Source organism: Coenobita brevimanus, chromosome 47 (assembly GCF_032717465.1).
Source record: "Coenobita brevimanus isolate Jiangsu-jjx chromosome 47, ASM3271746v2, whole genome shotgun sequence".
NCBI classification, from domain to species: Eukaryota; Metazoa; Arthropoda; class Malacostraca; order Decapoda; family Coenobitidae; genus Coenobita; species Coenobita brevimanus.
Window position 1 is genome coordinate 27107336 of NC_137000.1, and position 11964 is coordinate 27119299.

The 11964-nt window shown below is 43.4% G+C and overlaps 1 protein-coding gene across 1 annotated transcript in view; it reads right to left on the reverse strand.

Moving 5' to 3' along the window:
* wake (ankyrin repeat and fibronectin type III domain containing protein wide awake) overlaps window positions 1–11964 on the reverse strand; it is a 569524-nt gene that overhangs the window by 106898 nt on the left and 450662 nt on the right. Inside the window, exons 10-11 of the mRNA XM_080271688.1 lie at window positions 7689–7709; window positions 5880–5896 (exon numbers count right to left, since the gene is read on the reverse strand). Of these exons, the coding sequence (XP_080127814.1) occupies window positions 5880–5896; window positions 7689–7709 (38 nt within the window). The remainder of the gene's footprint in view (window positions 1–5879; window positions 5897–7688; window positions 7710–11964) is intronic.

Here is an 11964-nt window from a genome sequence, read left to right on the forward strand (position 1 = left end):
GTGAAAGACGGGTACAAACTTAAGGTGCAACCCTCACACACGGGACGGCAGACGTGAGAAGGAATGTTGTGGCAATAATCTTACTTGTGAAGCTGAAGTAGCAGCAGCTAGGAAGGAGTAAAAAGTTTTATCTGAATGTTTGGTGTGCAAAATGGGATTCCTGGGCTGCTGGCTAATAGTAGGTACTGGAAGTGAGTGTGCGTCTACGTGTGCGTTTACGTGTGTTTGTTTCTTTGTGTGCGTGCGTGGGGGGGGGGGGAGAGGGGCAAAGGATAGATGCATGGCAAGAAGGGGAGGCGTGTGAAGAAAAGCTGGTTAGAAAAACGTAAGTATAAATGATAAATACATATGGACGAAAGGTGGAGACATGTGGATGCGTGGCGAGACGTGTTGATGAAATATGAGCTGACGTATGGATGCAAAATGGAGAGAGGTGAGCAGGAAAGATGGAGAGATGTGCAGCCGGGTGAAGAGACGTGTGGAGGTACTGTGTGTTGAGGTGAGGCAAGGTGGGTGAGTATGGGGGTGGTGAGTGAAATATAGTGAAAAGGGTACAAAGGTTTCCCCGACCCACCCACCCACCTACCCATCTGCACCCAACACGAAACACACACACACACACACACACATTACGTAACCACTCTCTCCACCCTCTGCATCTTCCACCTGTACTCTACCTCCTTAATTAGTACTCCTCCTTCTTCCCTCCTTTCTCTTCTACCAGTACATCTCCACTGTTACCGCCTTTGTCTTCTTTCACGTACATGATATCTTCAACCTCATCTCAAGGTGTTCTAAGCCAAACAGGTTTAATCTCTCTATCAATCTGTCTGAATGTCTGACCATCAGTTGTTATACCCAAGTCAAGGTAAAAGAGTGATTCATGAACAGCCTAAATACGGCCCAAGAATAACACAAAGTCAACTAAAGGCTTGTAAACCTCATCTCAGACTGGACAATTAAATATCTACGTGAGTCTGAACTACCTATTGATGTAAACTGAAGCTTTAAATATTATCACCACTACTAAAATATTCACAGTATTTCAGCAAGTATATGAACAAAAATATAAATACAGGAGCCAAGTATTTAGAAGTTACAGTAACTGAGTATTAAAGATTTTACTCATAATGATATTCTTCCTACACTTCACTAAAACACACACACACACACACACACACACACAAACGCGCGCGCACACACACACACACACACACACACACACACACACACACACACACACACACACACACACACACACACACACACAGGATGGGTCAGGGGCCACACAGAAAAAGTTGTCTAAGCTGATCTCTCTACCATCTCCACCATCGCCACTACTCTTCCTGCAACACCACTTTCGCGCACACACACACACACACACACACACACACACACACACACACACATGCTCTCTCTCTTTCTCTCTCTCCACTCCTTCTCCTTGCCCTTCACACACTGCACTTCCCTTCCCATCTTCAAATTACCACCACGAACTTTTCCTACATCATTTCCTCATATATTCCTCTTACCTTATAATTCAATTTAATGTTTTTTTTTTCCCCTTTCAGTACGGGGACGTCTATTTTATCTATTTTCCTTTTAAGTTTTAAGGGGGCCATTCTTTTCGTAGTGAAGGGATTTATGGAAATGTTTCAAACTTCTTCGGTACGATAAAAAGAGATCCTCGGCTGAATAAAATCGTCTGGAGGTAGCAAGAATAAAACAGAAGCCGTCATCGTAGCGAAAGGGTTACCTAAATTAGCTATTATTTCAATGGAGGGCATCTCGTAACTCATCTACCACTTCCTTCACTGACCTCTAAGATTAATAAAAACATTCTGACACTTATTTTGTCGAAACTAATAATGTTAATAAAAAATTATGCAAAAAAAAAAAAAAATGCACTTCACTTCTCATTTTCTCAAGTGTCTGCAATTTCACACGACTCCACTCATGTCTCACACAGGCTTTGTTGAGGATGTAGAATTCCATTGTCTCTCTCGCAATTCCCTTCCCCCTCTCCCCTCCCGACTGGACGGCTTTCAGTTTATCATTATAATCTTCATCAAAATCACAATTAACATCATGAAAATAATTATCATCATCATCATCATCATCATCATTTTCAGGGAAACACTTTACGAGGACAATCCTCAACTGTATTATTTTTTTTTTACAACGTTCGGGAGAGGCAAACGCTGTATACAACAGACTTGTACTCAGGTATTTTCCTGTTTGCTGTATACAACAGACTTGTACTCAGGTATTTTCCTAACTGTTGGCATTTCCGTCTATCATAATAACCATCGCCACAGTCATCCTTACCCTCTTTCCCGCTACCAGACTCCAACATCGCCTCACACTGAACTTAAAACACAAACATGCACAAAGCCACTGCTCTTAATCGTCCATATCCTATCCCAAAAACGCTTTTATAAGACCTCAAGAACACCTCTATATTTTCCTATTTCCTTGTCTCATCCATGTATCCTCTCCCTCGTTCTTCAATACATCCATAAGTCCTACAAATACATAACTCATTATACAACCTTCCTTACTTCATCCATACCCCAGTAACTCAAACCTCATCCAACGACATCCACCCTACCCTGACCTTACCTCAACCCCACTCTCTCGTCACCTACCTCTCATCCTCTCGTCATTACCATGTTTTACCCTACACTCTCTCGTCAGCATCTAACACCATCCTTCACTCCTTCGTCATCACCCTATTCTAAGCCCACCACTCATACTCACTTCACCACCCTACTCCACCTCCTCTGACTCTCTCACCACCCTATTTTAACCTTACCACCCCACCCTTTCGTCACCACCCTGTTCTAATCTCACCACCAGCGCTACTCGTCACCAATATATTTTAATCCCACCTTGCACACTTCGTCATCATCCTTTTCTGGTCCCATCCCCCCATCATCTGCCACTCCCAACCCCATCCCCATTCTCTACTCATTCTCATCCTCTCGTCACTCCTTCCACAACCCTCTTGTCATCCCATCATCCCCTATCCTCACCCATCCAATCATGCACGCACTTTCCACCCCCACTTACCACCCCATTCTTTCTCTACCTTCCCCAACGACATCCCTCACCCCACTGTTACTGCTACCCCCACTCTCTACCACCCTCCTCACCCACATCCAGTTACCCCCACCCCCCTCACCCTCCACCAGCCCACAATGAGAGCCGGTTACGTCACAACCACGCCCCCCACCACACAAGACCTGGGCCCCTCATCATCATTCTCTCTCTCTCTCTCTCTCTCTCTCTCTCTCTCTCTCTCTCTCTCTCTCTCAACTTACTTTTCATATTTTCCCCTCTCTACCAAGATAATCTAATTTGACCATTTTTACGAGTCTTTTAAGTGCTTTCAGATTTCTCTCTCTCTCTCTCTCTCTCTCTCTCTCTCTCTCTCTCTCTCTCTCTCTCTCTCTCTCTTCCATATCTAATCACTGTCTCACATTCTCCCCCATTTCCCATCCACCCTTTCTACCATCTCTCCCTCCCCCCTCCTCTCCCTCTCTCTCACATTCTCCCCCATTTCCCATCCCCGCTTTCTACCATCCCTCCCTCCCCCCTCCTCTCCCTCTCTTCCCCCCTACCCCTCCTCTGATTTGAAACGTACCAATGCTTAAACCCTTCCTTCCTTCTTTCCTTCCTCCTCCTCCTTTCCTCTCCCATTTTACTCCTCCTCCTCCTCCTCCTTTCCTCCTCCATTCTCCCCCACCTCCTCCATTCTCTTCCCCCATCCACCTCCCTTTTCTCCATTTCTTCACCTCCTTCATTCTCTATCCTGACCACTCACCCTTCCATCCCTTCCACTGGCTATTTTCTTTCTCCTCGCCTTTAATTGTAGCCTCTCTCGTACCCAGGGTTTTTCAACTCTTTTATTTTACTATTTTTCTTCTTTTCTTTTAATTCTGTTTCGTGGGTGAGATAAAGGGGGATCATTATCTAGATATAATAACTGAATCTAGTTTTATTTTTTTTCGTTTGCTTTATTAGGCCCAATTTTCATATTCCTCTGGACTCTCTTTGTCTCTGTCTCTGTCTGTCTGTCTGTCTGTCTGTCTGTCTGTCTCTCTCTCTCTGTCTCTTTCTCTCTCTCTCTCATTTTCAGCAATGTGTGTGTGTGTGTGTGTGTGTGTGTGTGTGTGTGTGTGTGTGTGTGTGTGTGTGTGTGTGTGTGTGTGTGTGTGTGTGTGTGTGTGTGTGTGTGTGTGTGTGTGTGTGTGTGTGTGTGTGTGTTCCTATTCACAGTGGCCTTCAAACATTCGACGGAACAGAAATCGGCATGCCATTTAAAACATCCGGCACGACAGACAGCTATGAATATAACCTTGACTTTTCTCTCATCACTCCCATATCAGTAACATAACACAGAGATTAACGATGACCTTTTAAGATTAATGAAACAGCGAAATCGGTATCGTTAACCTTTTTCACTCTGGTGCTGGATTTTTATATTTGATTCTCGTTACTGTCAGACGATTTTACTCAATTCAGACTTAGCTAAACAGAGGGATTTGATAGACGATTAACTAGGCCCCTAAATGCAAGGTCTCCCATTAGCTATAAAATCGTCTGGTGATAGGAACATACCGGTAAAACACGTCATCTATTCTGATAAAAAAAGTCATTAACTCGCGTCCTATCCTACGTATTACTGGTTTACTATCCTACCCTTCTTTCCAAGCTAAATTATACCATCTCTTACCTCAACAGACCCCAGTTCCAACTTGCCATCACCTCATTATCCTCTTCCTCTCCTAATTACCTCGTCCTATCCTTCCAGCACTTCCTCCACTCCCAGCAGACTCCCTCCCCTCCCCTTCCTTCGTGAGAGAGGGGCCGAGACCTCTGACCCTGTGTACTCTACCCTCGGAGCTTCACACCGGCGGCAGGACCAGACGCAGCCTTCAGATCTCGCCTTGAATATTCCCCAACTGTTCCATGAATAAAATATGGAGCTTCGAGGAAGGTGGAATGAATCATGGTCACCTATGCTGCAGGGAATCTCTGCTAGGTCAGGCACTCGGTGACGATATTCAAAGTTATTCTGTCTCCCGACAAACCATGTTACACTAATGTGGAGAGACTTTTCAGAGTGGAGGATTTACCATAGATAGCAAAATATCGTGACTGGTTGTTCAACACGAGATTCCGATCCGCACAATACTGTTACAATGTTGTTAGCGAGTGATCAGTATAACCATGTGTTCAAGCCTTCCTGTCTGGTTCATCTAGATATCATACTTAGCTCAAAAATGACGTTGGTATCTGATTGCAGCGTCAGGGATAACATGTAGAATTAGGCTAATAAATATATAACGCTGGTGTTGTCTACTCCGCTTTTCCACTCCCTCCTCTATCGGCAGACAAAAGATGGAATCCGTTGCGCGAGGGTGTCTGGTGGTAGATTGACGTGGTGTGGGTAAGGACAGTGAAGGGCAGGGTGGCTTGGATGAGTCTAGGCCAGTGAGTATAACAAGACTGATCGTGAATGGCAATGTTTACTGGAGGTACGACTGATGGCACTCCAGTTTTCCCAATATGGCAACTCTAGGTCACTAAGTACCATCGGTCCTGCAAGAAAGGTGATATTTGATTCAATAAACCGGAAAATATGCCAAACTAAGGTTAAAGGTTACTGCTGAAGTTAATGTTCGGATACGAGAAGTAGTTCAATTTCGGTCCAGCCTTCATCAGTATACATTAATCTCTTCGCTATCATGACAATTTCTCCATTTTACTCTGGCCATCTTTTGACAATTTTTCGATGCTTAGTAGAAAGATTACAAGCAAACTCTGATAACCCTTTTCCTTTCATGGCAATTTCCGCATCTTATTCCGTGCACCCTCAGACGAAACAGGCCTCTCGTAGTGAAGGGGTCAATTTTACCTGCCACCCGCCTACCCGACACCACTGACCAGGTAATTCAGCCGCGTCCCGTGACCTTTTGACCCCCAGCTCGTTAACCACCGCATGTGACCTTCTGACGGCGACTGGGGGAAGCGGGGGATTGGGGGCGTTGAGGTAGGGGAGAAACAGCTGCCTTACCCTCCTCTCCTCACCCTCCCTTCCCTTCTCCTCCACAGTACCACCTGCCCTGCCTTCCTCCACCACACCTGCCCTCCTGCCTCCTCCCACCGGCCCTCACCACCAGCTCTCTCTCTCGCTGTCTTTTTAACCCCTTCAGCCCCAGGACGTTTTAGATTCTAGTCTGGTTAACGCTAATTTTTTTTTTCCTTTCTCACAACACAGGATAGCTTGCTCGGATTAAGAAGGTCAAACCAGTTTTTCCCCTTCTGATTAATAATTATCTTAACCTTTTCGTTTGATGTTACTTTTGTTTCGCTATTGTTATTATCACCAGACAATTTTAATTAGAGAAAGCGTCACGCAAGGAAAGGGTTAGCAAAATATCTGAGAACCCCCTGAAGATGAAGACGTCTTGGAGGGTTTATAAGATTACTATCCCCTGACGATATCATTAATTTTAAGATTTCTTGTACGGAAAAACTTATAATATTATAACAGTTTACATTCTCTCAAAAGCCCTTTCAGAACGATGACACCCTTACATTTTCCTCTTCCTACCAGCAACTGATTTTATTCAATGCTCTCTCGTACAGAAGGGGTTTAATTAAGCATATACCTAACCCCTAAAGCTAAAAAATGCCCCAACTAAGCTCATTAAATCGTCTGGAGATGACACACACACACACACACACACACACACACACACACACACAAAGCCGACATCGCACTGAAGGGGTTGATAAGGAGAGGACCCAACACGAAACTAAAAGGCAGATATTAAAAAAGAAAAAAAATGTTACAGTTTGAAGATGCTGAATGAAATCGTCTGCAATAACCTGGAGACTGTGCAATATTGAATAGCTGCACTACGATGACCAATTCTGCATACTATTATTGCTTCTCATAGACGATTTTCTTCAGCTGATGAGACACTTCTAATTGTAAAACGGCTTAAGGGATTTTCTGGGGAACTTCTTCACTACCTATTCCTCCTGAATAAAATCGTCTGAAGGAAGCGACGATAAAATATGAAAAGAAAGTCTGGAACTGAATGATTAATAGAAAGTAAGAATGTCAGACTGATAATCGATACTCACCCAACCATATCCGTTATACGAGAGAGAGAGAGAGAGAAAGAGAGAGGAATCATCCACTTCCCCTACCCCTCCTTCCTCCTCCCCCCGCTATCTTCCCTCCTCACACAACATATGGCTGTTTTATGGGTAAGACCTTCCAACTCTCTCTCTCTCTCTCTCACCTAGGCTATTCCTCCCACTGACACCGTTCTTCCTCTCTTGACATTTCCTCCTCATCCCTCCATCTTCCAATTGCACTTCTTCTCCTCCCACTCAATGATTATACCTCTCAACTCCCACTCATCCCACGAACTGCCTATTTTTTCAATCGGTCAAATTATCTTCCCCTCAAGTTTTTTTTTAATGGTTTCATTCACTTTAATTTCTTTACACACACACACACACACACACACACACACAAACTACCACCATCATTCCCATCATCATCATCATCACTATCATTCTCCTTCTCCTCCTCTCCCTCCTCCTCCCACTCCATTCCTTCTCCCTCCCCCTCCTCCACTTTCACCCCCTTCGCAAATAATAACACACCCATCCCCTCACTCCAACTCTCACTTCCCATTCCACATGTCCCTCTGCCCACTCACTCTATCCTCTCCCCTTTCACTAACCCCTCCCCTTCCACCCACAAGACCTTTTCCTGCCTGTTTTTCTTCCCTCTCAATACATTTGCTACATTCCTCTCTCTCTCTCTCTCTCTCTCTCTCTCTCTCTCTCTCTCTTTCTCTCTCTCATAACAACCTTCATGTTATTTGCAGAGCCTGTCCTCCACATTCTTTTCTTTGTACTGATAAACATTTTTTTTTTTAACATCTACATTTACTTACCTGCGGCCACGTGATTCAGACACACACCACATCCTCACTCACCTGTTGGGCAAAGAAAACACAAAATTAACAAATATGAACAAAGAAACTGCAAACTGAAAATAATCTGCAGCATGAACTAAAATCTTATAAAAAAGAAAAGATGCCAAATTTAAGGTTTATATTAAGTATTCCCTAACTACCAGTGTTATTGCTCGTAAATCTAATTGGTGTCACGATAATAAAAAGCACAAAAAAAAATTCACTTATGCTTCTTTTCGACAGCTGAACTTACCGTATTCTTACATATGGCAATCCTTCACACAGCGGCTTCTTGCCTTTGGGTCATTCTTCCTTGCATAAAAAAATAAAATGAAGAACAGCAAAATATTCTCACTCAGGCTACCTATAGAACGCTCACATTTTTAACAACACATACCGATGGGTCTGCATTTTTTAAATTATTGTCGCCAATTTTCAACATTGATATCTTCCTGTACTCCACTTCCACATTAAATCAACACTCCTGAGACTTTTATATTCACCCCCATGTCCATTTTAAAGGCACCTCTTGCATTCCACTTCGATAATTACCTACTTGTCCTCATTCCCCGTTTCTTTCCGACGACATTTATTTGAAAAGCGGTGTTTGCATTTGCGAAAAAGGAAGTCCACTGATGAAATGGAAGAAAAAAGGGTGAGCTTAGATGGTATGTTATGGTCAGAGGTATATGGACAAAGGTGAAAAGGGCGTTTGATATACGAGTCAGTGGGTGTAGTGGGTATATATGAGTCAGTGGTTGTAGTAGATATATATACGAGTTAGTGGGTGTAGTAGATATATATACGAGTCAGTGGGTGTAGTAGATATATATATGAGTCAGTGGGTGTAGTAATTATACGAGTCAGTGGAAGTAGTAAACAGCAGATATAAACCATTAAGAAAAAGATGGAGGGAAATGGTAAGTGGATATATGACTTAGCAACGTATGGAAGCTGAGGAAGTGAAAGAATTGATGAAGGGCAAGATATTGGTGAATGAAGTATAGGTATGTAACTATGGACTCTCTCTCTCTCTCTCTCTCTCTCTCTCTCTCTCTCTCTCTCTCTCTCTCTCTCTCCCCGCATCTTTTTCTTTTCTCCTACTCCGTTATTCTTCCTCCTTTCAACTCTCCTAAACTCCTCAGTCTCCCCTCTCAAATTTATTCCTTCTCTCTCCCCCTCACCTGCCTCCCTCTTCCCTCTCTTCATCCTTTCCATTATTTCCGCTTCCTCTCTTCCTTTCTTTCTCTCTCCCTCTAATTCTTTTTTCTCTCTCTCCCTCCCACCCTCTCCTCTTTCCTCCACCTCCCTCCTACCCTTCCCTTCCCACTTTTAAGCCCCTACTAACCCATTCGTTCCTTAATATAATCTCTCTCGTCCTGACCTTCTCCTATTTCACCTCTCTCTCTCTCTCTGGGCGGGTTGCGAATCTTCAGAGAGAGAGAGAGAGGGCCCTACGGAGAAGGTGGATCCCTAACATTACTTACCCGCCAGAAATTAATTGCTTAACCCCTTCAGCCCGTAGACGTATTTTATTCTCACTACCTCAGACGATCTATCTATCTATCTATCTACCTCTCTATATCGTACGTTCTATACTTTAACACTCACTGGCTATACTTCTGATCCCGCCCCCCCCAAAAAAAAAGAATCTTGGACTGCTTCTGGGGCCCTGAGGGGGGGGGGGAACTATGATACAGAGCTTTGTACCAATATCCTTTGTATCTCTGTATCATGTCACCTTGTACCAGCTCAAGTTACGTGGTACAAACAGATAAACAGCCTACTCTTTGTCTAGATAGCTAATGGTACAGGGACGTGGCTAATTGGAAGGCTAATTGTCTTTCTTGGTGTAATTATAACTTAGATTCTTCGTGTCTTTCTTTCACTCTAGACACAGACATATAAATGCTCTACCCTACGACTGGATGGCTTATGGTACTGACTTAATAGAGGAATACTACTACTACTACTACTACTACTACTACTACTACTCTCTTCGCATTTTTGGATCATATAAACCTACAAAGCCTAAAGCCACACAATACGAATCCCATACTCCGTTTCAGGATGGTTAATGGTAGGGGGCACATGATTAAGAGGGCCGTTAATAATAATAATAATAATAATAATAATAATAATAATAATAATAATAATAGTAATAATAATAATAATAGTAATAATAATAATAATAATAATAATAATAATACCTTTACTTCAACGTATTTTTGCATCACTCTCTATTATCTTATTTCAAGTTACATGACGCGTACAGATTCACATTACCCTCGTCTGGCCTATCAGCGGTAGGGCACATGGTTCAGGGGGCGTTAATGGTCTTTGTGGGTGTAATTGGTCTCGGTGAGCGTGAACAAAGAAGGGAGGGAGAGTGAGAGGGTGGGGGAGGGGTTACATGCTGCGAAGTCCCTCCAGGGTTCCTCGGCGCCTCCACACACACACACACACACACACACACACACACACACACACACACACTATCATACTAATACCCTCTCACGCATACACTCTTTACAACCCTCTCACAAACCTACATCCTTTCTCCTAGCTCTCTCAAAGATACTCACACCTTTTCTCATTACTCTCACATCCATACGACCTCGTCCTAGCTCTCATACACACACATATTCTCTCTCCCACACGCTCATACCCCTTCTCTCTAACACTCACACATTTCACTGTCCTCTCAAACACTTATACACCTTCTCCGCAATCTAATACACTCCTGACTCCTCTCCAACCTCTCCCATATACTCAGCTACTCACACACTCATAGCCTCTCTCACGCACTCATACCTCCTTCCTTGGCTCTCTCTCTCTCTCTCTCTCTCTCTCTCTCTCTCTCTCTCTCTCTCTCTCTCTCTCTCTCTCTTTCATACAGTTACACCCCATCTCCTCATTCGCATACACATTTAATCTTTCTCACATACTCATCCCTCTCTCCTAGGAACCAGTCACTCAAAAATTTTCTTAGTCTCCTAGCTCTTACATTCGCCCACTTTCGATTCTCTCTCTCTCTCTCTCTCTCTCTCTCTCTCTCTCTCTCTCTCTCTCTCTCTCTCTCTCATCCCACAATGCCACCCCTTTTCATTCACCCCAAAACTAGTTCCTTCTCAAGACCACCTGCATTCTCCATTTCATGTTTTATGTTTTCTCACCACTCCTCTCTCTCTCTCTCTCTCTCTCTCTCTCTCTCTCTCTCTCTCTCTCTCTCTCTCTCTCTCTCTCAATAAAATTTTCACCCTCCTTCTCTCCCTCTTCAGTTCTTCATTTCACTAACCCTTCTTCTAATTCCCTGCTCTCTCTTCTTCCCCTCAGATCTCCCTTATTTCCCTTTTCACCGCCTTCTTACCCATCATTCTCTCACACTTCCATCTTTCACTCAACACCTTTTACATCTCCCTCCCCTCCCTCCCCTTACTGCTTACATTTTCAATATATTTTCCACCATTAGCCTGCTCAAAAAAAAAAAAAAAAAAAAAAATCATGACAAAATTCTGTGACCACAAGAATAAGAAATTTCTCTGTAACGAGTAATTCACGCAAAATAAATACATAAATAAATAAACCACAAGCATTTTGCTAAAACCACACGTCCAAAAATCTAAGGCCAACTGCAGGAGGGAATCTTACATTGGAGGGAGGGCGGTATTCTGAATTATTTTTCCCCATGTTGGGGAAGTACGATTAAGGAAAAAGTGTCTGTAAGGATATCTATGCATATGAAGGTCAGTGCAAAAATGGTTATGTCTGTGTGTGTCAGTTAGTATATGAACATTTGAAAGAGAATACTATCAGATTCCGGTATCAATGTCCGCCACAGACTCGGGAGAACTAGCAATCAGAAAGCGAACATGCTGCCGCCGATCCACCGCGTCTCCCAGCCACCTTACATTTAGCTACTAACATCAAAACTTTCATGTCAAATTGCAGGGAC